At 37.7% G+C, this 26,795-nt stretch overlaps 3 protein-coding genes across 9 annotated transcripts in view; 2 read left to right on the top strand and 1 right to left on the bottom strand.

Annotated features, from left to right (window-relative positions):
• Positions 1-9,322, bottom strand: part of LOC764148 (glucose-6-phosphate 1-dehydrogenase X) — a 43,016-nt gene extending 33,694 nt beyond the window's left edge. Inside the window, exons 1-2 of one of the 7 annotated variants that reach the window (XM_030973497.1) lie at positions 1,146-1,422; positions 580-650 (exon numbers count right to left, since the gene is read on the bottom strand). In XM_030973497.1, the coding sequence (XP_030829357.1) occupies positions 580-633 (54 nt within the window). In that variant the 5' untranslated portion in view covers positions 634-650; positions 1,146-1,422. The other 6 variants (XM_030973496.1, XM_030973498.1, XM_030973499.1 and 3 more) reach the window with 6 other exon arrangements.
• A 1,757-nt stretch (positions 9,323-11,079) lies between these two features.
• Positions 11,080-15,976, top strand: LOC105447203. The gene is made up of 4 exons (XM_030972053.1): positions 11,080-11,206; positions 13,306-13,535; positions 13,850-13,917; positions 15,716-15,976. The coding sequence occupies exons 2-4, from the start codon at positions 13,340-13,342 to the stop codon at positions 15,959-15,961; spliced, it is 510 nt and encodes a 169-aa protein (XP_030827913.1). The 5' UTR covers positions 11,080-11,206; positions 13,306-13,339; the 3' UTR covers positions 15,962-15,976.
• Positions 15,977-16,446: 470 nt separating this feature from the next.
• The window catches only part of LOC100887866, a 36,665-nt gene continuing 26,316 nt past the window's right edge, over positions 16,447-26,795 (top strand). The window contains exons 1-12 of the mRNA XM_030972051.1: positions 16,447-16,630; positions 17,158-17,311; positions 18,913-18,945; positions 20,176-20,303; positions 21,067-21,189; positions 21,611-21,912; positions 22,671-22,959; positions 23,707-23,906; positions 24,475-24,571; positions 25,157-25,339; positions 25,878-26,017; positions 26,392-26,461. Coding sequence (XP_030827911.1) covers positions 16,499-16,630; positions 17,158-17,311; positions 18,913-18,945; positions 20,176-20,303; positions 21,067-21,189; positions 21,611-21,912; positions 22,671-22,959; positions 23,707-23,906; positions 24,475-24,571; positions 25,157-25,339; positions 25,878-26,017; positions 26,392-26,461 — 1,851 coding nt within the window. The 5' untranslated portion in view covers positions 16,447-16,498. The remainder of the gene's footprint in view (positions 16,631-17,157; positions 17,312-18,912; positions 18,946-20,175; positions 20,304-21,066; positions 21,190-21,610; positions 21,913-22,670; positions 22,960-23,706; positions 23,907-24,474; positions 24,572-25,156; positions 25,340-25,877; positions 26,018-26,391; positions 26,462-26,795) is intronic.

The raw sequence follows: 26,795 nt of genomic DNA, 5'->3' as shown, positions 1-26,795 counted from the left end.
GCACGTGCCCCCCCCCCCCGGCCCCCAAAAAATGTGTTAAAATCAGCCCTAAATTCGCCCAAAATTTACTGAAAAACAGGGGCGTGCCCCCCTGGCCAATCTCTTTCCCACCGTGTGCCCCCCCGGCAAGAAATTCCTGGATCCGCCCCTGACTATGATTAAAAAATATAAAAGTAGGAAATTGTATTTATCGTAACAAAAATTGGAGATCAAGTATTGACAATTCTAAAAATAATTTATATCAAACAAAAGTCAATTATATCTCATTCTTTTCTATTTCAAGATTCTTCACAACTCGAAAGCTGGACTAAATCTAAATCTTCACATCTTCCATTCAAAAGAACCTTTTGTAGTAGGTTTCAGAATGAGTCAACTGGTATTCAAATACATACAAAAACACTCTATTTGGTGAACAATTCTATTCAGGAAGCAAGTTAGAGTGTAAAGCTGCAGCTAATACGACAGTGTGTATGTAAAAGAGCTTACAACACTACTGTACATGTAGCGTATACTGACCAACCCTTGGACCATTGGACCTTCGTCCACTACATTAAAAAGTAACAAGTAATCTCATCTTACCAACTCTTTATTTGTCAACCTTGCCATGTCTGACTTGACAATATGTGCATTCATCCAAGGATTTAGGGTACCTGGAAGTATATTCTGTAACTTTAGAAAACTCTGAAAAAGTCGGTCCTGTAGTAACTTGTTACACAATAATAAGTAAGTTGTCTGTGCAATACAGATGTGGCATTCCAATGAATCTCAGTAATACTAACATAATCAATATTGTAATTTCAATTATAAATAACATTATAAATTAAGAACTTCAGTCATTAAACCAAAATTATTAATATCCTGTGACTTTTTCTGTCAAATCCCTTCCCAGGTCTGCTCTGTGATTTCATCTACCATTAAACTGTGGGAGATTTCATTTGATAATATACGATAGTCAAGAGGCACAAAGTTTCACCTGCAAGCTGGGTTCAACTTCAAAGGAGGCCAACAAGCATCACTACCGTTAATCATAACCAGCTAGTACAATCCATGTCATAACCAAGATCTTCCTCAAAACCTCATTAAACTTACATTTCTACACACAAAAAGTCACTACAAATGGCCAGAAAAAGATGACAAAAACTCACCAACAAAATTTAGTTCAATAACCGATGAATAGGTTGAGTGAAGAATTCAAATAAGTTTGTAATGTCTACTTCCTTGTGTTCACACAAACAATTCCAAAGAGCCGATCAACCATGAGATACCAATACGCCAGGGTCCCTTTCAGAAAAATAGCACAACACTTGAACACTCCCCCGCTTGGGCTGACAAACAATGACTTGGCAAATCTGCTGGCATCTATCTTCCTAACTACAGAGAGAGAGAGAGGGTGGCATTTTGGACTCCGAACTAAGCAAGCACACCTACCCAGACTAACCGAGACACCAAGCTATTCCAAGCTTTTCATCTCTGCTGCTGTCTTGTCACTCAAATTAGATTACATTGTGTAAATGAGTGTGTTATCATTCTGGGCACATAGGTATATTGCCCCTGCCCTAAACGGCCTGTGTGTGCTTACTTGACTTGCACTAATAAAACTGTGAGAGGGTGCTGTTCACATATTTAATCAATACACCATTGTTGCTAATATCAAAAGTAATGCAAAGTTTTGGGAAATTTTGAAACTTGAATGGATAGTAAATTCTTTAAAATTTTGATAAAATTGGATGCCCCTGTGGATGTATTATTAGCACTAGAAAATTTAGCCCTAAAAACACTGCTGCTTTCGAGCAATTGAATAATCAAAAATTTACCAGTGTTCTTGGTAAATTTCAAACATTTCAATTAGCGCCTAAGGCCATTCTATGGTAGCTGTGACCATGAACATCTCAGGGCATGCAGTTCTGATAAATAATTTCCAAACAGGAATAGCAAATCGGTCGATTGTTGTCAAGAAACATTTTTTTCAAAGCTAATGTATTATCAGTCTTGAGAGCGCGCTATACAACATTAAGAGTTTATTATTTACAATTTCATCACTTTAGACTCGATTTCAACCGCGACAACGATCATTGAATAGTAAAATTGCATATGCTTCCAATGTGTTCATTTGAACCAAATTCATAACCCTATACCAAAACTTTGAAATACCTTTAATACATGCAGGACTATTAAAATGAAATATGGGCATGACAGTACTAGACTATTTCTAATTTTTTTTAATTTTAATTTTTCTTAATATTCACAAAATGTTCTGCTTTTTATTCTACTTTGGGGTATTTTTTCTAGAGGGAGGAAGGGGGAGGGGGAAAAGGAGTGGAGGTGGAGGCAGAGGAGGGAGGGGAAAGGAGGAAGGGGAGAGGTGGTAACTGGAGAGTGGCAGTGGTGGATTGGATGGGGATGGGGAGAGGTATGGTATAGATACTTATTTCACAAAGATTACATACTTTCAATTCAAATCTTCATTACCTAGATATAATAAAATAATAATATACTGATAAAAAAATGTATAATAGCTAGGGGGGGGAACATACATTGTAGACTTAACATCATGGGGACCAAGTGTTTTGTCTTGTCTTTCATTGGGAAACAATTGCAGTGACTTCGAAATGGCTGCCTTAAATTTTCAAGTCTCAACTTGTCTGAGTTTTATTATTCATATATTAATTTATTATGTATTTATTAGCTTTATCCTTAATGATTTATGATGAGAAAGGATTACTCATTTCACCTTTAAGGTAGTTTCTATGAGATCCTGTTTACAAAACATACATAGAAAATGAGAAATTGAACCGACCTCTTTCTGTATCTCAGATTTTAGAACATTCACTTGAGGCAACTTAAAATCACTTTCTGTCAAACATCAGAATATCATCTTCAGAAAATGTGACTAGTAGATCCATGAAGTGTTCAGTTGAATAGAGAAATTCTATCCTGCTATCAAGTTAGTTTCAATAATAGAAGAAAAAAAAGAGATCCCACAGAAAAGGTGAGGAAACTAAAATAAAACTTGGTAGTTGGTACCGTACCAATTTTTGAAATTATGCACACACAAAAAAGAAGAGAATAAGTCTCTGTAAGTAAACACCCCAACTCAGGGAAATATCCTGGGCGGTCATTTTGTGAACTGACTACAGAATAAAAATGAAAACTTTATTCCAAGAAACCTGTCTCAACTAAGACTTTCGTGCCTATAGCAGATAATTGGCAGATTGGACAAAAATAAACAGAGCTCCTGGTCTACAATATACTAAAGATTTAAATAACTATCATGATCTGGACAATAATTATGAATGGTCAAGATTTTTTCCCCTGTCACTTCGAATTTTAGCAATACTTTACAGCCTTGTATTGGCTTCTAAACTAAGTTGAATCATGAATGGCCCCCGATTTCCTGAATAGAACCCTCGGATGTCTTCGGTATCATCACTCACGCCGCAGAAAAGAATGAGAAACCCGGAAGAACATGCATGCCATCCACGCCATTCCCCATGCCTTTTCTCCCGGCCAGACCTGAATTATTAAAACAATCTATCCACAGCACGGGCATACCGGTATCAAATTAAAAACACAATACTCTACATACCTAATCAGCTTCAATTATTGCACAGTGTGAGAAAAAAATTCGCATCACGAATAGAGATTTCCCTTTACCCTCGCCCTCCACGCGTTTCGTTTGGGTAGTGTTCTATTGCTTCAAATCACGCATGCGGCGCTGATCACTTTCAGCTCTGCATAATACTATACAGTCAGACCGCAGCGCGCGCGTTAATGAGGCTGAAAGCTGATTTTTATTCAGCGATATCTGGCGATCACATAACATTTACGTCTGCTGAATTTCCATGCGCTTTTCAGTGAGATTTGTAGGGGTGTACATGTAGCTGCGTTTTGGGTTGTTAACTTCATTCAACATGGCAGCATGCAACGGAAAGTCACTCTCGAGATTTTCAGCATCAGTTTGATATGTAATTTGCCATATTTCGCAATTTGTAAACAATAATTTTTCACAACTTTTATTGACGTTATTTTTGTAACATTTCAACTGCTGTTTTGACCCGGGAATTTCACTTTTGGTTCCTGACTTTGGGACAAAATAAATTTGTCCACTTTGAGATTCGTTCGAAAGATGAAAAGTCACTCATCAAAAATATGTCAAAACCTAATTGACGCAAAATCATGTTCTTTTTATAATCATAGTAATTAAGACCCTAAAAACCCGGAAATTACCAATTTGTTCTTTTTATGATAGCGCGAAATTGTGTGATTTCATACTCGTGCACGCTCGCCGTCTGAGCAATGACAATGCATAACTGATTATTAAACTCCAGGGAGCTCCGCCGCGCCATCGACTAGCCGAAAAAAAAATTAGAAAAATGATTAAAAAAGAAATATAGTAGAAAAGAATCAAATACATGGCAGGTGAGGTATTTGATCTCGGGTCCTTAAATTGTTGCCAAGACGGTTTAAGCGCACGTGCATTACAGGCGCACGCCACAACGCATGGTTACCAAAACGTGGTATTCAGAATAATAATAAACCAAAGCAAAACATATGTGACGTAGTTGACGTAGTTGACCAATCAGAACTCTCTATTATCACATCGGCAAAATTTACTACTATTTTTAATTATTCATGAACATGAGCGTGATCTTTTTTGGTTCCTGACTTTGGGACAGCGTAAAATATAATAATTTTGATATCATTGTAAAGAAAAATATATATGCTTTATGCTGATTATAACATCTTCTTGACGCAAGAATGATTTCTATGTGAAAATCAGCCCTACTCTTTAGATAGATTTATCGTCGAAAAACCCCATTTTCAAGGCGAAATATCTGTTTCCAAAATATATCTAACATGATTGTCATATAAGTATATAGAGAGTTCAACTTCTTATCTTTAAAATAAGACCCATTTCATGAGAAATGAACAATTATAAAGGCAAAAATTGCCGATCGGGAAGACCGTCTGCACTACTCATTACGTATGCAAGACACGTAAATTCTTGCATACGTGCTGAATAAAATAGAGGGTTTTCGCACCGGCTGCGGTCTGACTGTATACTGTGCATGCAAGCGCTAGCGACTGGGCATGGGGATCGTAGCAATAAGGGGCCGGAGAACTGGGGATGTTAGCAGCGCATTTATCTGGCGCATTCTGGCGTATATGAACTCCCATAAGCGCAGTGCAGTGTGGGAGAGTATGAGCGCGGCGCCTGGATTTGCCCCCAGCTTTTGTAATTCGAGACCGTCCGAGAAAAACGACACACCCACCTTCTAGTAGCTAAATGCCATGTCGTTTCGTTTTAAATGAAAACACGGATTTAACAAATGATATAGATGAATTACAACAATGCAACAATTAAAATGGAAATAAAAGTCTAAAAATGCAATCTGTTTTTGACACAACACCCAACAGGTAAAACTAGATCTACAGTAGATTCTAGGTCTACCAGTGTCACAGAGAAACGAACAATAATTGAATTGGTTAGGAAATATTAGTCTACTACTAGTATTAGTGAGGCTATTGATGAAGCCAGAAACATACACCAAGGCGAAGCAATTAGTAAAGCATGCTAAGGTACAAACCCAGAGATTTACAAGATCCATTACCCTGCCTTCGTCTGTCATTCTGAAAAAGTTATTTGACAATCAAGGAAGAAGTATGATTTTATGACCGCTCTGCTTTGGCGTCTGATGCAAAGTGAGAAGTGCTAATTGATTCCAAAAATGTCGACCCAAACCAGGAAACAGGAACAATCAGGAACAAGGATAGAAGAATGGCATCACCCAAACTGAAACTGTGACCCACTGCTAGTGGCTATATACAGCTGAACAGGATATTTGTTTCCAATTCAATCACTTGTCTCTCGTTTCAGTTGAGTACACAAACTAAATCACTGACAAGTCCATGGGGCATACGTGCCGTGGAAGCTAGACGAGGTGGAGGGCGAATTGCACTTTACTCTTATAAAATTATTCATTTACTCTCGATCTCGCTGTCTCATTTTAAGCGCGCGTTCGCCACCGGATCATCAAAGCGCGGCCAATTCAAAGCATATGCAGCGCCAGGATATGTTAAGAAAAGGGGTGTGTCACAGGCGCGGTCGTGACGTCACATCGCGTTCAGGTCGCGTGCGCGTTGCGTCGGCGAAAATACCAGCCCCGCCCCGCCCACCTGATGCTCCTTCTCCACTCATAATTTCCAAAATAGTGAAGCATTCATCTAAGAGTGAGTGAAAAATTTGACGTGCCGTGGAGACATCTATATTAAATTGGTATCTATATAGATTCAATCAGACGGGGGGGGGGGGGGGGGGTATTACCAGGCACGTAGCCATGGGGGGGGGGGGCACGGGGGGCACGTGCCCTCCTAAATTTCCAAGATCGGTTGAACTTTTTTAGACCCCTTTTTTTTACCTCGATCGATTACATGTATGTGCCTCCCCAAACATCAAACTCTGGCTACGTGCCTGGGTATTACGTCTGAGACTATCGTTATCCGAAGGACTTGATTCACTTTCGAACCATCTGAGTCAGGTCTGTATGAGAAGACAGAGATCTGGGGGCGTTTCATGAAACAACGGTCGGTGGTTTTCACCGACTAATATCAACAAAAAAAATTGTCACTGACTTTTTTCCAGGCCTGTGATTGGTCAAATTTAGTCAGCGCTGACTAAATTGTCGGTGAACATGATCGGTGAAAACCACCGACCAGGCGCGTACACAGGGGTGGGGTTAAGACCCCCCCCCCCCCCCTTTGGATTTTTTTTTTTTTAATTAAAAAAAAAAAAAAAATATTATTATTCCCATAGCTGACCTAAAAAGGTGATCTCCCCCCCCCCCCCAACGGAGCCAAATGTCAATTTTTTTCAAATTTCGAAACAAAAAAAAGAAGAAAAAAAGTGTCACCCCCCCCCCCCCCCCCCCCCCCCCCCCCCCCCGCTTATTCAGCGGCTGGCTGAGTCGTTGCGAAATTTATTTTGAAAATTCATTTCTGATCTGATCAAAATAATGAAAGTATCTCTCTAGCAAACCATCTTTTTTAAAGTCCCGATTGAATATAGGGGCATATCCAGTGGGTCGGAGCTGGCTGACGGCCCTACTCTCTAAAAAAAATCGAGTGATCACGGACGTCACTCCTCTGGAGAGTAAAAATGTAGTGAAAATAGAGTGAACATTCACTCTTTTCTTCTTAGAGAGCACTCTAAAATCAATCGATTTTCACTCCTAAACAAGTGATCACGGACGTCACTCCCAAGAAAGTGAAAATTCACTCTTTTTTTAAGAGAGTACTGTTGGCCCAATCGAGAGAAAAAAAGTACGGGCAGTATACATAGCTGACAAGGAACATTTCATCCCTCGCCGCGGCCCCTCCCTGAACTGAAACAGGACTCCGCCCGCCCCTAACAGGGTTCGTGGCGTGTTGTTTAGTTATGGTACCACAGACTTATACAGAGAAGATTTAATTACTGATCTGGGTATGATATAGAACTGCAACAACAGTTTCAATCAGGGGCGATGATTTATTTCCAGGCAAGACGCTATTGGAGCGGGGGTGGGGGCTCACAGACTCAACACAACACAGTTTCTTTGCTACTATAGGGCTTTCAAATTCAACAACGGCTCTATCACTGGGACGGCAATTTCTTGTCAAGACGCGGGGGGGGGGGGGGGGGGCTGCGAGCGCACAAAGGCTTTTGCCATAGGTCGCATTATATTCCAATTATAAAATGTATAAAGCAATATCACGAGTTCACATTCTCACTTTAGCTTTCTGAAGGCATATCGCCAGTATTTCGACTATAGATAAGTTTCCATTTTTCTCATCAATGAAAATAGTAAAAACCGTGGTATTATTTAGTGAAAATTATGTATTACGGAAGTCCTAAGCAATAAAACGTCCAACTTAGGACATTTGACATTCTGTTTTGCACCAATTGGATTCTGTTGGGTCGGGGCAATAATTAGGCCTATTCCCCTACTGGCCCTACAACAACTAATAGAAATTAATATTTTTATTCCAAAATCAAGACGAAATCTGACGATTCTTTACCATTAATTTGTGGTTTATTAGCTCGATCATCTAACAACACTTGAAATTAACATATTCCAATCCAATAATTTGCATATTCAAAACAATATCAAAGCGCAGTCTAACAAACCCCCTCCGTTACGTTCAGATTGCAACAGATAGGCCTACGCCCCATAATACCCTTAAGATAAATAACGATATACGAAGTCAAATGATCATCACATTCAGTACATTGACAGATACTATATAATCGTCGAATAGGTCTTCCATGCAATACAAACATTCATAAAGAACAAAACTGCATTTTAATGCCATATTTATCACTTTAAATGGACATATAACTTTCCTTTTAATCATCGAAGCTTATTAATTTTACGTACGATGACTATTCCACATGGTATAGTAAAGGTTGATCATTGTAGAATCATTATTTAGTGGCTATAATATTGCCAGATACGTTACCATAGTAGTCACACTATCCATTTCGATGATAATCATTATACAACCAAGTGGCATATTTTGATTTCAGTTAGATTATAATTCTTGATTATGATGGTCATTCACATACATTTAAAGAAAACCAATACACATTCTCAAATGGTCAAAATATGATAATTGAGTAAAAGATTTCTTTTTCTTTGTTATCAAGAGCAGATAATTCACCACTATGGTAAAAAGTTCTCATAGATTTAGGTAATATAAAATTGGTTATCGCAGGAGCTGCATGCGAAGTACTGTTATACACTATATCATCTTAATATATACGTTGACAACGAATTCCAAATAATTATTCTGATAAAACAACGGAATTTCTATACTTAAAGAATTTGTGGCAACGTAACTTGTATTTGCTATCAAAAATCGTAAAAACTTGGACAACTTTTAACCAAAAAAAGGGGGGTTGTTAAAAATCATCCATTCGTTGTTTCATTAATGAAAGTATTCACATTTGTGAATCTAAACGATTTTGATCAATTTCTCGTGGTCAATATTTTGTCAATTTTGCTAACCGATTTGAACACTTCAGCGAAGAATAAAAAAATTAATGTATGCACTCACTCACCATTTTTTTAATATTTAATTTATGATGTCCGTTGCTTAGAGACACACCACCAACTAGGCCAATTTGATCAATGCCCACGACGATATCACGATTGCCCTCGATCGGATCAGTAATAATTCTCGTCTGCTCTTCCACCGTATCAGAAGATCTTGATATTGGCAATGACTCTGCACATTTTTTCCGCCTTTTAGTACTTGCACCTATACCCATGCGGATGGAGTGTTTTTTCTAACTTCCTCGATGATAAAGATCAATGAAAGGTTATGAAAATAATACACATAATAATAGGTCTGTGAAACATAATTACGCGATCGACCTTTGGAGTAAAGTGAATCTGAAAAGATTTCTATAGCATATAGGCGATGAGTAATGATGTTGAAAACCACTCCTTTGTGAAGTTCTTCTTCATGCAAGTTGTGCACGTATTTTCTTCCGTTAGCAAACAGAGTCTAAGATAATAGTCCAAAGTCTAATTCTGTATATAAATATGGCCACTATAGGCCTACTCCTGCATGGTTCAATATTAGTAATTATCTATTTGTTCTTGAATAATTCAGTGCAAAGAAACTATAGTTAGGGTGGGGGAAACAGGAACACTGCGGCCCGACACGTCAACTTTGTTTTTTGTCGGTAACCATTGAAGATAACAATGTGAGTTTGTTGGGGGTATGGTATTACAGTATTTCTATTTTCTCATTTATAGGAATAAAAACAAATAGAAATCGACATGCTAGAGTTATCAAATTGCGTTGCCAAACCCACGGATCGGTAAAAACCTTTCTATAATATAGTGAGAAATCAATAATTAGCTTTTTTTTTTTTTTTTTTTTTCTAAACTAACAACAAGCATATATAAAGCATTGTGTCATTATGTCAGCATTTAGGTAAAGGAGTAAAGACAATGCAGTTTTTTTAAAACATCTCCGATATCCAGAACAGTTGAGGCTGCTCTGATACGACAGGTCATGGGTTCGATCCTCTTTGATGGTCATACCGTCTGTCACCCGTGGACAAGTGTTAGTAGTCTATACATCATTCTGTTCTTCTCGACTCCTTCTTATACTGCAAGTTCTTCCTACTTGGGAATGATGAGGTGATTCAAATTACATAGCCCTCATGAAGAGGCTATCAGTATTGATGAGGCTATACCCTGGGCATATGAGATCATAATTGCCATTATTGCCGGATTAATGGAGGTAAAATGTGAGTGAAAAAGAGAGAAGGGAGAGAGTGAGAGAGAAGGCGGAGAGATAGATAGATAGAGAGAAGAAGGAGAGAGAGAGAGAAAGAGAGAGAGAGAGGGGGAGGGATGGAGGGGAGAGAGGGAGAGAGAGACGGAGAGAGAGAGAGAGAGAGAGAGAGAGAGAGAGAGAGAGAGAGAGAGAGAGAGAGAGAGAGGAGCCCCCCCCCCCCCCCCCAACACCACCACTCCGGGGTGGGAAGGACTACTGCATGCGAGTTCCAAACCAAATCTCCGGGAAAGGGGGTAAAGGGACAAAGTCCGGCCCGTATTGACTTTCACACCGGAGATAAGGGGGGGGGGGGGGTGGCTTTCAAAGGGAGGAAACAAAAATACGCGCACCCTAAATACGGGTGGGGGCTCGGGGGCACGCACAGTAGTAGGGACGGCCAAGTGAGAGAGAGAGCTGAGGAAGGGACTAAAGAATTCAGTCGATCGATCGGGAGGGGAGTTAAAGCGGAAAATAGGAGGGATGGATAATAGGAGGCTAAGGAATGGCTAGGAGAAGAGATGGGGCCCGGGGAGAGGAATTATTTCAAATGTTTACATTTTATTTTCAGGGTTGTTATATATTTTGGGGGGTTCCATGGTATTATCCATCATGCTCATAGTTTGACAGTTAACGGAGACAAGAAGATTCGACTTAAATTTATATACGATAAATAACGGGTATGTAGATGATTGCAGTTCATTTGCGCTGCTTTTCATATTATTCATGCATCAACAAGCCCTATGGACTGGATCTAGACTGAGGTCACATCTAGTCTATCGAGGTCCTCAAAATTTCAGGATTGTTTAGCTGATTAAACCAAGCTAGAGCTTGTAATTTTTCACGCAGTGTGGTAGAGCTTCAAGGGATGTTTCTTCAAGTAAGTGCTTCTTTGATATTTTGTATGAAGCGATTTGTATTCACTTGAAGTTCGTGCAATATTTGACAAGATCTTACAGCGGAAACACGGTGCTGTCCCACATGTATGATTTCGCGTTAGTAGCTTCCGTCCTCGACTCCACTGCATAAAAATGGAATTAGTCTAGACTAGATCTGGTTTAACAATCCTATTTATTCACGTTGATTAAACTTGATAAATATCACAAACGTATTTGCCCCTTCTTCTTCTTTTTCTTCTTCTGGAAGAAGAAGAGGAAGAGGACCGAGGAAGAAGAAGAAGAAGAAGAAGAAGAAGAAGAAGAAGAAGAAGAAGAAGAAGACTCAAGAAGGAGAAAAAGAAGGAAGAAGAGGAGGACGACAACTTGGAGAAGGAGGAAGAGGGGATGAGAATAATGTGAAGAAGAAGAAAAAGGAGAAGTGAGAGAGAGATTTGGGTTATCTAAACTTGGGTCATCTAAACTTCATTAATTATTTTGTTTAAAGTGAGCTTAAACAAAATGAACAGTGATGAAACTAGTAAATAAATTATCAGAGAATTCAACACAAAGTACACAGCAGAGCTAGTTCTAGACCTAGTTAAAAAATAATAGAGCTCTAATCTATGTATAAAATGGTCAAGTCAATGACAAATATTTTGCAAAGAATCATTGACTAGATCTAGCCAAATTGTTAAGATATTAAACAAATTTCATTATTAGAGATCCTTAGAGTGCACTCTCAAATTCACATGTATGAACTATGATGTAGCACTTGCTATTCATTCTATTTGTAAGTCATAACATTAACCTCTAAACTCCTCTTACTTCCTTTCCACTTATAATGTCTGTTACGAATAAAATGACGGACACAAAACCAAATAACTTATTCGAAATCCATACGATACTTCAATGTTATGCATGTGAGAATCAAAGATCTTCGTTCATAAAAGTAAGAAATTCTAGTAGAATACCATAAGCAGTAGGGACAGACGCTTGTACATGTACTACAAACTTATTTGAATTTGAAATATAGCTTTTTACCTCTGTATAGCTGTACCAAAACCTATCTGTAGGTCGCTATTAAACAGGCATTGAAATTGGATGGTACATCAAAAACGGGAAGAATATTCATCTTACCTCCAAATGTGTCACAGAGTATAGTTAAAAAGTCAGGAACGGTAATCAAGCCAATATAAGTAAATTACATCCTGCTTTAATACATTGATTTGATGTTTATATTACACTAGTGCTGCATTGAATTTATGACATACTTCCACATAGATTTGGGTCTATGTGTGAGGGACAAAGAGAGTCAAGTTGGAGCACTTTGAATAAGTTTCTGTGTTAAAATGAATGTTGATTTTTCGGCCTGTGATTGGGAATTTCAAAATAGAATATTAACCACACTTCCCAATACAGGTAAGCTCTCAGCGTAAAAATGAAGAATATTACTTCATTCAGGTTTTCGATCTCGCATAACCGGGTTAATTTGTTATGCCTCCATGTTTGTTTGCCACCGCGGCACTAATGACCTTTGGCAAGACATTGATCTACATTTGCCACTCTCCACCCAGGTGTTAAATGGGTACCCGGTAGGATGCGAAAGCTAATGTGGTTAGATTAGCAAGTGTGCGCTTGTAAAAAAGACGCCTGGCTGGAATGCTCCCCAGGGAGTGGAGAATGTGCATACATTGTGTGCGGGTAAGCCTGAATCCTATGACCGGGGTAATAATATATATATATCTGTAAAGCGCTTTGAGAGGGCCTTCGGTCCTGAAAAGCGCTATATAAGAACTAGCTATTATACATGTACATAACTTGCTACATATATATTTATGCATACAGAGATGTGTTCAAGCATTAATTAAGAATAATTGATTATTCTGTGCATTATTAGGTTGTTTTTACAAGTGATGTAGCTCTTTTTTGTTTTCAGAATATGGTCTCAGTCACTTTTTGGCATAGAACTGTAATCTAACAGCCTTACAAATATTAATTGTACATTTTCACTTTAAATGAATATTTGTATATCATTTGTGTATCATACAGATTTATTCATTAGGAACCCTCCTATATTAAGCTCTATACTTGCACTCTACAGCAATGACCTGGAGATACATATTTGTGGATCTACCATGCTGTATCCCCTCTTTGAGCTAGCTGCCCAGCTGAGGGTGAGCAGTGACAGTGATAATCAAGAACAAAGAAGGTATCAATCACCAGTCTTATCTCTGGTCCAGTCCAAGAAGCCAATTCGACCAGCCAGGATCATCTTCAGCGCTCATAGGCAAATCGGCAATGCGAGTGTCACAGTTTTGGTTTGTAGCGTTGGTAAGGAATGATCTTTTTCAGCTTTACATTTGTAGCTTTTCTGTTATCTTGTGAAAATATAATTCAACTACTAAGTAAAGATATTTGATACAAAATTGATTAATTCTGTTATTACCTTAAATTTCAGTTTGATGCACAACATGTTATTTTCTTGTTTGAACGTAAAAAACAATTTTTTTTTAAATACGGGAAGGACGTTTTGAACATAGATATCGCTTAATGTTTAATTCAGACTTTGTAGTCAGAGTTTCAAGTGATGTAACTTTTTTTTCCCCCTTCATATATTTTATTTCAATCTTTCGTTTTTACCGCAGACTCCCTTGTCTTGAGATACGAAGACCATGGACATAAACCAGTCACCAAAGATCTGCAGTGGTTTCAGGTAAAATAAATTATTATCTTATGATTTGTCTTTGTATAATCAGAGGGAAAGAGAAAGAATGTTTGTGACCATTTTTGTAACCATGGCAGGCCAAATTGTCAGAGAAACTACAAATTTATGCTGAATGTTGAGATCTACAACTAGAATTACGTCTGTCAAAGAGTTGTAATGAAAATAGCATATTGGCTGAGTTTAGAGCAAAGAAAGATGAGTATGAGTGGACTGATATGACCACCTTATAAAACATAACAAATGTATTGTCTCATATCTGATGATTACCAGAAGGATGTTAACTCATATGCTTTAAAGCCACACTGTACTACTTGTAGCTACTTGCTCCCTCTATATAGAAAACTTCCCCAATCGGTACCTGTTGGTCCCCCATGATCCTCTTTTTCTTATGTTAATTGAGAGCTGAGTTAGTCAGATAGCCACCTGTCAGTGACCTCGCTGTGTGGTCGAATCCCTTCTGGCTGAACTAGTACAGCCGGCTTTTAACACAAAGCTAGCCCCTTCCTGGCTTTGAGTAGATGATCTCTTATCAATAATTCATGTTGGTACTTTACAGTCTGTTTGTGAAGTAAACTCCCACCCCCCCCCCCCCCCCCCCCCCCCAAAAAAAAAGAAAATCATTATACATGTATTGTTTACATAATTCTTCTGACAACAACCATGCACTTTACCCTAATTCTTATTTATGAAGGTGTAAAATTATTTAGAGATAGACTTCCAGAAAGTTTCTACTAGGGCAAGTCCAAGGTATTTTGTCCCTTCTTTTACAATGTCATCATCAGTGTTAGTGTGCCCTATGATTCTATAGAGTTGACACCCCTTCTAGATTTCGATTCAGATCAATATCATCCTGAGGAAAAATGACTCTTTTAATGCTAATTTTGTGTATGTTAGATTATATACCTGGGATAGCAAGGGATCAAATGCGTTGGACTTGCCAACCAAGACAATCTTGCATTTTATCAGAACTCAGGGTTGCCTTTAATGCCATGACTAACAATCTTGGCAGGTGGCTTGATGAATTGAATACAAGTGATGTATTCTTGGACCTGTATCAAACTGCGATAGAGCAAATTACTCAATGTTGAACGAGTTCCGGTGTGTCTGGGCCCTAATAGTGAAGGTATTGAAAGGTTCATGGACATGTGAAATATAGTTGAACATTATAATGCAAAATACTTATGTGGTGTAAAACAAATGAAGGATCAAGTGGAAAGGTACTGAGTAGTTCAAACTCAACTTCAAACACATTTGGAAACATACATTTTATAATTGTAATTCGCAAAGAATATTGTAAGACTTCAAAAGTTTGAGACACCATCAGTCCAGATCTGGTATGTTAGACGAGTTATCTTTGTATAGTATTATGAAAGCTTTATTTTGGAGACAAGCTAGACACTTTACAAATTTACCTTCACTAAAGATAATAATTGACTGGAAACTAGAGTGTTTCCTTCTGTATGAGTAACATAACAAATCATTGAAACTTTTACCTTTCTCTATATTGTGTGTGACAATAATAGTTCTCATCTAAAAATTCTTTTCAATATAAACTAGATTTTACAATTTTTATCATTGTAAGATATAATTTCACACATCTAAAGCCTGTGAATTCAAGCAAAAGCGTATCAGACATGACCTTTTTTTTTTTTAAAGGTGATTTTATTCACTTATGAGAAAACAGATTCCTGCTAGGAGAGCTGCACAGGAAATCCTTTCCAGGAAGCTACTGGTACACCAAAATTGGAAGCTTAATCAAAATTTATTTCCTTGTTTTCTCTTTCAGGATCCAACTAAAGCCATTTGTGCCATCACCCTTGATGCCAGTGGTACCTGGGCGGTGGTAGCATGCAGCGATAGGAGTCTATATGTCATCCCTGTGCTAGCTCTCCTTGGGTTACCTTCCTCTAAGACGGGGAATCCCCTCTGGAAAAAAAATGATGTCACCAAGATTGAGATTGCGGCGAACATTGGTAAACGGCTGATTTCATACATTGAAATGTTAATTCAAGTCAAAAGCACTATTACATGATAGTACATGATTTAGCATCAATACAAGACAAGTTATGGCTAGCAAGACCAACCAAGAAGCAACATGATATATTTTTTATTTCTCAGAAATACAAAATCTGTTGATAAATTTGGAAAGTTTGTCACCATGTCTTTCATTTGACTTTGCCAAAAGAAGGTATGAAGCAAGTATCAATAAGAGAAACATTTTTTTTCTTCCAGGCAACTTTGAGAGGTGCAGCAGGGGATTTTTTCATTCTTTCATACTTTGTATCCAATGTGCCATTCTATTGTACCTTCTATTGTATGTTTGAAATGCCAAATAAATAATAATAATAATAATAATAATTTTATTTTGAGATATTAATCACCAATTAGCTTGGAACTATATGTTACATTTATGTCTAAGTTGTATGATAAATTAAATTGTAGAGAAAGATAGGAGTACTACTTGTTCTGTATTTGGCCTGATAACATATATAATAATTTTTTACCCCAACCAGGCGTTCCATCAGCCCTCCTATGGTGGCACTCCCTGGATGGAAGACACATCGTTGTCATGGGAACGGAGAAAGGAGAGGTCATAATGGTTGACCTTGGTCTGGAGCGTGATGTTCGGACGGTGATGATTGGTGAGGCGATAGCATCTATAGATATGATCAGATACGAAGACAACCTGGGATATCTGCTGGTAAGAAAGTCTTTGTATCTCTAACATAACTACATATAGCTACTCTGTTTATCTTGGTTTTTTTTGTTCATATGCTTATGATACATTAATTTCATCGTTTGAGAGCCAGGAGAGCATGGAATCTTTGTAAACGATATGATTTGACCCTTTCTGGCGCTCAGCACACAATATTCAAAAAGATTTCCTGTATTAAAATATATTTGCATTTGCATAGAGAGAAAACAGATTTATCCAACAATCTGATATGAAAAGGGTTATTTTGTTTACAAGATTGATATAAGGAACGGTGTAAAAGGAAGTGTACCTGCAGCAGTTAATGAAGATTTGATTATTTTCAGTATTGCAGTATTTTAGCAAATAGCAATCAGCAAGCACCTTTATACGACAAATGGGATAAAAATCATAAGAAAATGATACAGTCAGATGTCAGTAAGACCGTCGAACATGTTTTCAGTTTATGTTACATGTATTTAGGCAATACTTGTAGGTAAGCATAAAAAACAAGTCCTCCCATTGGTCATTTGCAGGTGTTCACCAAGGGAGGCAACCAATGGGGAATGCTGTTAGAACAGTCTTCTGAGGTCTGTGCTCTCACCACCTCTATGGAGATGGAGGCAGAGATTCTAGAGTATGAGGTCATCCAAGCCGACAGTCTTCCAATCAGGAGTATTCTTCATGCAGGTAGGATGCTTATCCAGCTAGAACAGGACCCTGTTTCATCAAACTAAATTTCTTTGACAAGTCTGCTCTCAGCCAATCAAATGCCACTATTTCAGTAGCTTATAACAGCTATTGTAGCTTTTTATTGATAACAAGTTTCATGAAACAGGGCCCAGGATTTGCTTTGAACCCTGTTCACACCTGCAGTGGTAAACAACTCCCCCCCCCCCCCCAAAAAAAAAAGAGAAAGATTTTAAGTGAAAAGTAAGAAACAGTATTAGGGGGTAGCCTTAATAAATCACAGCTGCGCTAGAAAGCTCCCTATGTATACTCACTGATGTGGTTATTATAAAATACACAGAACATAAAGTACAGTTTGCATAACATTTTATATTGCTCTGGTAGTTTTGGAATTTGTTCACCACCTCGTTTATGCTTGGGCCTTTTGATTTAAAGGAAGGTTGTGAGGACTTACATTGCAAACTTTTCATTGTTTTTGTTACGGTAAAATTACACAATTGGAATATTACTGATCTCTCTCCTGTGCTTGAATGAAGAGTTTATTACTTGATGAGCATCACATCAGAAGGGTAAAAAGACATGGTCATGCAGGTTGGGTTTTAGTCCATGTGTTTAAGCCGGTCTTTATATCATACCACTCAGCTCAGAATTAATTTGTAATTTATTTCAGTGATATTAGTGCGAGTCATTGATATTGTGGTGATAACAGACCCATATTATTGAACGTTGTAATGGCTATTTTGAAGGGCTCGGGCGCTTATAAATTTGTACTGCCAACAGATTGAAGATTGAATTGTGTGTTGAAGTTACATAGAGAGTGGCATGATAAGTAGTATGAATGAAGACACACTCTAGAGCATGAATTTCTGAATCTGGCATGCAATAAAAATTGCATTATAGTGATTACCTATTGCTACTCCATGTATGAGGATTATTATGTTGTGAGACTCATATTTGCATTATCTCTGCAAGGTTGATGCTTTGTGTTCTGATGATATGACAACAGCTCTTGAAGCCATGATATATTTGGTCTGATTAATTAAAATCAAAATCAAAGTAAAGGCATGCTTTGTTTCCAAACCAAACAGGAAACTTCTTTTCCTTTACCAACCTTGGAGCACATACTTTAATATGTAATCTACTGGCGTATTCAGTTCAATACTTTTGTCAGAAATACATGTATGAGTATATTACTCAGTTTTTCTTAGATAAAATACTTAGCCAACTTTGGTCAGTTAAAGCTTTTGGCTAATTATTTAAACCAAAGTTTTAGACAGCTCCCTAGCAGACTTAACCAGATTATTTTGGAAGCCTTGAGTTGTTTATATAAACAGTCATCAGGAGCTGTACATAATTATATTAGCATGCATTTAATGTGGCTCGTTTATTGCACATTATGTTGGATTGACATTGTGATGTCATAATACTTTAGCAATAGGTATTTTACCTTGAAGTCGGTTTACTAAAGTAATATGCTCAGATTTGGTCTGATTATGAGCTAAGATATATTACTTAGCAAAGTACAATGCTACATGAAATCCTGACTTATTTATCAAAATAATGCAAGGGTATTGATTATGAGAGTTATTTACCCCAAACAGGACTTCTCAGTGAAGAACTTGTTCTGTTTTCAGGTAAACAATGAATGCTGCATAATTGCATGTTCAGACCTGTATGTATCACAATGGACATTGGTTTATGCATGGTATCTAGGTCATGTTTAAGATGCATCGTCTAGGCATGCTTTGGTGAATGGTACTTGTTGTAATTTAGTCCATTCAGATAACTTTCTGAAAACCAAATCCAGCCCATGTCATGTCGGCATTGCCCTGTATAATTTGCTCTAGAAGTATTGGCAAAAATGTGTTCCTGCTTCACCTTTTTTTCTTTTAGAATGTTTTTATTTTGATAAAATTCTTGCCCTCATTAAAGAAATCATACTTTTCTTTTCTGACAAGTTATGTGTTTAAAAATGGCATGTTGAATATGACTTTATAATTTGATCACTTCAAGATATTGCTTCATCACCACTGTTTGATGAAAATCTTAATTTCATGAATGATCATTTTTGAAGTCAATGGATTTTGATACCCCTTGCATGCATGTTATATACACTGTGATCAGTAAAACTAGGTATTTTATGTTTCTCTCACTTTTCGGGCAAAGTTTTTCAGGTACCTCAACATTTTGGTTTTACCATTTTAAAAGTCTTAATAGGACACAAAGGCAAAGGGCATATATTCAAATGACGTCTCCTTGTTCATTTGCCATACTCGTTATCTTGCATTATAACCCATACATAACTGCAGCCATAAATGATTTATTTTCTGTTGTCATGTAGTTTTGCATACATGTTATCATGGAGATGCTTCTAGTAGTGCTTCTGAAAACCTCTGTGTTTTAATAGTGGGTCCCAAGGTTGTTATGTTTTGATTTTCAAAATATATACATTAAAATTATTTTTTAATTTTCAATTTTATCGATATCAGTTATGTATATCATTGCACAAGTTTAATGGTTGCACTTATGTCCATAATTCTAAAAATTGTTACATTGAATAAAAATTTATATATTTTTGTTCAGTAATTTTTTTTTTTAATGGTCCAGATGGTATTTACTCCTTATAATCCTTGGGAATCATCCGTTTCCTTCAAGCTTCAATTTCCTTTATTACTTTATGAATCTGTTTTGCCATCCATTTAAAAACAAAATACAATTGTAGACTAACTATTTTATCAGTAAAATTATGATTATGATGACCTTTTAAAATTTCCATGCTACTATGCTAGAGAGATCATTTTCAATATGGAATTGCTTTGTTTTTTAAGAGTATGTTCATATTATCATATGTTTATGGTTTCTAGATGGGAAATCTCCTGGCTTTGCACCTGTTCGCTTCCAGCAGTTCACCCAGAATATTCAACTCACTTCCCAGTATGCCAGAGGGCGATCACTCGTCGCTGGCCATAACTTCACCGCTAACATCTTCAAGGTACAGTGAAACCTGTCTATAAAGACCACCCAAGACCACACAAGAGAAGTGGCCTTTATAGGCAGGTGGTCTTTATGTACAGGTTCCTTTAGTACATGCTTCAATGTGAAACCATTTTCAAGGGATACAAAAAATGTGGGCTTTGAAGACCGGTGGCCTTTGTGGAAAGATGGTCACTTAAGCAGGTTTGACTGTATCTTTATATATTTCAGAGGGAATATAACTTTAAAACATTTTTTTGTTGATTTTCCAAGGACAGGCTATAAACTTATGTGAGTTGGAGAAGAAAAACAATCTTTAGAATGCACTGTACACTTTTCACATTTATAAATCAAGCATATTTTCAACATACAACTCCCAGCAGTATATCTTTATCTGCAGTCCTTATTCTGTTCTTTTTTTCTATTGTCAATGTTATTTATCTAATCCTCTGTTGTTGAATGATCAATTAACCTGTAGACCACTGAATTCTCTAATTCCATAGGCTTAAACTATAGGGACTACATTGTTCCAGTAGGCAATGGATTAAGGCATTCACCTGTAAAACAGTCGAGCTTGTATGGTACAAAGTTAGGAGAAGAATGAGGAGGCTGGGGGGGGGGGGGAGGGATGGGTGGGAATTGACACTGTGTTTGATTTCATTGTGGTGGAACGATACAGAAATTTTTCACATTTAAGCCTTTTCTTCTTCGATGTTAGTTTTTTAAAGCTAGCTAACTGTACAAAATATTCATTGCTTTGTATGTATTTTTCTTCCGTACAGATCTATGACAGCAGTATAGATAACTGGATGCCACTCTATGTCTACCGGATACCTCCTGCATCTCATCAAATACTTCTCACCAACAGACTTCTCTTCTGTATTACAGTATCAAGGGACAACCAGGTAAGCTTGGTGAATAACATCTAAGGGTTTAACCCACCCCCTCATCAATATTCCTCATGTTTATTTTACAGTATCAGCATGCAAAGATCAGTAATCAAGAATGATAAGTCTTCCCCTTGCGAAAATATGTGTACCTTCTTTATCCAATATTAAAGGAATGCAAGAATTGAGATAAAAGGACATTTATGTCTCATCTTTGAGAAACTATTGCTCTATTTTATTTGTGTGATCTTAAACTTAGAAGACTAAAATAGCTACATATTATAAAGAGTTGCAGTTTATTGCAATCAGTGGACAATTCTACTACTTGAATTTGATATTTTTTGCAACAAATAAGCTCAGGAAATGATATGAAATGATGATTTATATAAGCCTTGTTGCTGCTGCTTTTTTCTTTTATGAACCCACTTTTGTTGTACAGGTTAGCCTCCTTGTCTTGTCCAATCAGAAATCAGAAGTGTCATCACCTGACCAGATGGCAAACAAGGATGCCATCCTGCAGACCTTCCACTTTCCTGAGGGGGAGTCATTCATTGGAATGTACCGTCACAATGCTGATTTGACCACCGGGAGGCGGAGAAGGGCAGCATCATCTCTGGGCCACACCCGCCATCACAGGGCCAGCAGTGGTATCAAGGGTGGGTTACCTGCTGATGGGGAGGGGGAGGAGTCAGATGATGATTATTACAGCACCTCATCTGAGCTGGCTGAGTCAGAAGCAGGGTATGTATCATTCGCATGCTGCAAGTTAACCAGTTGACTACTGAATTGTCTCATTCCTATAGGCTTAGTACAGGACAGGGTGATTTATATCCACATTTGGGTTAATTATATTATATATATGTTCTAAAGAAGCAGCAAATGATATTCATCATTATGTACCTGTAGTCTTTGATGTCATGGTAGGAACTAGTGGTGTTTTCAAATACTTCAGAATTTGAGACATTGAGAAGTAGGTTATTTGAGGAATTTAATTGTATGCCTCCACAACGAAGTAGCCGGAATCATACTCTTCATGATTTTTCTATTATTTTTTTTAATATATAACATTTAAATTCTAAAAAGGACGTAGAACTTTGCAAAAATTGAAGGTCTGGGTAGCTCTTCAAATGATGTTAATCAAACGTTACAACATTTCTAAAGAATAGATTACCAGTTTTCACATTCCTACAATGTACATCCTAGTGTGTCTCAACTTTCATACAAGTTTCTACCCATTTTTAAAGAAGACTTCATTGCAATTTTCCCTCTCTCTTCATACATGTACATTTATAGCCTTGCCAAAATCTTTTCAATTCAAGGCATATACTGGGACCCGTTTCACAAAGCCCTTTTTCAATGACAATTGACTAAAATCAGTGACAAATCTGCTGATAACCAATCAGAAGCAAGGATTTCAGTAGCTTATAACAAAAACTGTCATTTGTCACTGATGGCAAGTTTTGTGACAAACCCCTCTGGTCTACTTTTCTATGTCTCAGGTTGCATGGTGCCCTGCATCCTGAGAGTGACCCTCACAGAACAACCCTCTGCACCGCCCTTGATGGGTGCACCGTGGTGACCAATCGGGCGGTCTACCATTGTAGGCCTAGGATCTCTCCGGAGGGACTGTTCCTAGACCTGGCCCTGTCAGAGAGGGATGGGTCCATGGCCGAGAACCTGGGTATCACTCTAGGCCTGGACATGAACTCTCTCTATGAGATTGCGGCGGAGAGGAAGCTGGCTGCGGGCGAAGTGCAGACAGCTCTGAATCTCTACCAGAGTTCACAGGTATGATTTTTATTACCTATACATTGATCTTTTTGTGAATCAAATGGTGTAGTTATATATGGTATTGGGAAAAACCTACTTAAATTTCCTGAAATCAAGGTGTTTTCTCTTTCATCATTATCATCATCATTTATTAAAGTCAGCATTTTCCCATTTAGGAGGGGTTACCGACTTTCGTGCCACGATAAAACTCCCTCCCTCCACTTATTCTTGTCTAGAGCATCCTCCTTATTTAGACCCACCTCACTGCTTTCTTTCTTCGCCATATCTTTCCATGAAATCTACGGTCTTTCTTTCCCTCTTATGCTATCCACTTCTGGATCTCACACTCTTTTCATAAGTAAGTGTGACCAGTTTCAGTACAGCTGGAAAACCAATTCAGATCACTACGAACCTCCAGATTATTTGAAATATATACCAACACTGATATAACTCACTTAGTTAAAAAATCTCTTCATGAATCGCAATTTTGTCTTTGTTTGCTCCTTGTAAACCAAAATTCCTTGCATATTTTTCCAGGCTGCTTATTATCTGTTTTCTTGTCCTCTGTTTCTTAAAGTGTATAAAGACACAGAAGCATTTTCTGATACACACTGTACACAAATTACACTTTGTTATTTTTATAGCTGTTGTTGACATCACTTTTTACGTTTGATAATTATTTTATTGAAAAACCCCAATTACAGATGCAGTAATTCAATTTTTGTTATATTTTAAAGTCTTGGCCGTGTTCTTCCTTCTTTGCAGTGCTCTTACATCAAGCAGGTGACCAATCTAGCCAAGTTTGGCCACATTGCAGAGATTCTCTCTCTGGTCACTGTAGCTCTGGGCAGAACATCGGAACTGAGTGGTCAAGACCGCAAGATGCTAGCCAACATAGCCATCAAGTGCTTCGTCTGTGAGATACTGGAAGGTGACAGGAGAGAAGAGCTTATGTTTAATTTCAAGTAAGTACTGTTAAGGCAGTATAGGGCAAATCTTATGAAGTTATTCATTATGGTACCAATGTTCTTGATGATTGTGTGAAATAATGAATACTATGAATGAGATTAACTCACAGTTGAACCCGTTGGAGAGGCATGATAAATTACTAGTGGATGGAGCTGTCCAGAATGTCAGGTATATATAACTGATTGATTTCAGTTGAAAAAGAAAAAGACCATGTCTTGTTTAAGCCACCATTTTTTAAACAAATCAAATCAAATCAAATCATGTCTTCTGTACATACACACACATATATTTCTTACCATATCTGGGTTAAATTTTGCCTGAGGCAAAAAGGACTACAGGTAAACATTCATCATATTACACATACCGTCCTCCGTGATTCCTTTATGGTTTCAGTTTACCTCTCATTCAAAGGAATTGTATTATCAACCATCAGCTCAAAGAATCACTCTTTAAACATAGTTATTACCAATGCCCTCACACTCCAATTGATATATATCACTTATTTTGCTTTGTTTTAGACAACCTCTATTTTTAGATATAACTGTATCATTCTTGCTACTGCAGGCAGTTCATCATGGAAAGCTTTGACTATAATGAGGATGCAGCCTTGGAGCTCTTTGCTGCATGTGGGCTTCATGACATCCTCATTCAAGTGGCAAAGGTAATCATCGTTGAGACTACTGACTTAATAAAATCAGGGCCTTCTCATATACAGGTCATAAGTAAATTGTAGGTGTATCTTTGAATGTGGTGGTGGTTATTTTACCTGACTGCTAAGAAAGCATAAATGCTTGTAAATAAGCAACCAGACGGCCGACGGCATTAGGTCCTCTCCGAGGGACCTGGTAATGAGGATTAATGCCTTACCAAAGGGCACTAGCGCATCGACTTGGTTTCAAACCCGGGTCACCGGATAACGAGACCACTGCTCTACCGACTGAGCTATTGCGCCTCCTCAGGCTAGCATTACTAAAGAGGGAACAAGAAATAACATTAACACAATTAATCTTGGTTGGCAGATAATGAAAATAAATGTATCTTTATTATCTTGATATGTTGAAAATAAAGAAGACCTAAAATGGTTATTTTACCCCACCCCCCCCCAAAAAAACAAAAAAAAAAATGTTGATATTTCATTTGCTATTGATTCTGATATCTTCTCAGTTCATTCATTCATTTCATGCGCACAGAATGTATTGAATACCTATCATTAACGTTTGACCCTCTGTCTCACTCACTCTCCAAGGCCCGGGGCAAGCTCTCCGTCGCCCTCGACCTGATCCTGCAGACAGGGCTTCCTCAGATAGACTGCTGCTTGAGGAAACAGCTGGTCTCTCAAGGCTACATCACCAAGTTCTCTGCGGCAGGCGACATGTCGTTTGTGAGATGCATGCCCCCTCAACAGGCCATCACGCACCTACTTGCTAAGGTAAGACAACCTATGGAGACTGAGGCCTTTGGGAGGTAGTTGACTTGGTCAGTAAAGCATGTGTTTTGTAACCCAGTGATCATAGGAATGGGATAATTTGATACTACAGCCTACGTAGGTGAGAAGGTTCAGTTGTCAGTGGGTGAAATTATGTGTGTAAACATCATCCAAAGAGTTGATGACTGAAGCCTGCATTGTGTGCAAACATGCTTCTCCTGTATTTAGACGTGCAGAATGAGAATAATGGGAAAACATTTGGTCCCTCCGATAGGATATCAAGTGGAAATCTGAATGTAGGGTGCCCTAAGAACTTGTACATGAATTCTAATAATTCACTGTACTTCTCCAAAAGAGTAAGGATGCACCTGCAAATCCCAATCAAGTTTACAGGGAAAAGGGGAAGACAGTAAAAAGTAAAATTTAAAAATGGGTAAAGAAAAAAAGGTATAAAACAAAGTTTTACACAAAATTCCTGGAACAGTCGCCATCCTTCGCCAAAGAAAAAATTAAGTTCATTATCCTTCTATTATGCATATAGCCTGAGCTGATCTTCAGATACACTGAGTTTGTGAGAGGTTGTCTGGACGATGTAGACGCCAAGACGTTACTCAAATTGGCTCAACTATTTGACCCGTCCAAACCCACCCTTAGACCACTCCTCAAGAGCCAGAGAGAAAGGTAGGTTGGATTCTTCCAGAAGCAGATTTATAATGTGCATCAAGTATGCCATGTACCATTGTTATCATATGATTCACTGCTACTTGTATCGGGTAATTCAGAAGTATGCCTGTAACTACAGCTAAACCAAGATGTAATATGGTATTTTTATACTAGAATAATCCTTTAAGAAAATATTTGTTTAGATTATATACAATAGGATCAAGACATGTGATTGCCATAAAAAAATATATCATAGGGATTACATGCTGTCATTGCTAACTTTAACTAGCTTTTTTTAGCTTATTGACATAGTGGTAAAAGCCATTTAATATTCAAGACAATTCATTTTCAATTTTGTTGAGTATTTTATTTATATTTTCCCCAATTTCTAGGAGTCATTCTACTGGTTCAACCTCTTCTTATGATAGCTTCAGGACTGCTCAGTGCTCTACAGACAGTGAGGTAAAATATGAATGATTCTTGTATAAGCTGTGGTATCTTGATTGCTACCTTAAATCACAGATAGGAGACTTCTCTTTATCAAGACTTTGAAACCCGTTTAGTTCCTAGTATGGTGTATTCCGTAATCCTCTTCATGTATGATTTATTCTCTAAACTAAAGTTCCATCCAATCTGAAAACATGCAGCAATGTAGGAATAGACCAGTGAAAAAAAACACACAGGAGTGGTGAGCAATTTAGCTCTCGAAAGCTCTGGTAAAAAACAGTAACATGCTTGAATATCACTGTTAGGTAATCATTTTTATACAACACCAAATCCTAAAAGAGCTCCTGCC

Source organism: Strongylocentrotus purpuratus, unplaced genomic scaffold (assembly GCF_000002235.5).
Source record: "Strongylocentrotus purpuratus isolate Spur 01 unplaced genomic scaffold, Spur_5.0 spur5_scaffold_6, whole genome shotgun sequence".
Taxonomy (NCBI): Eukaryota; Metazoa; Echinodermata; class Echinoidea; order Camarodonta; family Strongylocentrotidae; genus Strongylocentrotus; species Strongylocentrotus purpuratus.
Note: the sequence above shows the minus strand (reverse complement) of the source record. Positions and strands in the feature narration are given on the sequence as shown.

Excerpts from the sequence above, each read along its gene's own strand:
- LOC105447203 (XM_030972053.1), top strand. The coding sequence starts at position 13,340 with ATGCTGTATCCCCTCTTTGAGCTAGCTGCCCAGCTGAGGGTGAGCAGT. Across the intron at positions 13,536-13,849 it reads AGTTTTGGTTTGTAGCGTTG|ACTCCCTTGTCTTGAGATAC; the intron begins GTAAGGAATGAT and ends TTTTTACCGCAG. Across the intron at positions 13,918-15,715 it reads AAGATCTGCAGTGGTTTCAG|GATCCAACTAAAGCCATTTG; the intron begins GTAAAATAAATT and ends TTTCTCTTTCAG.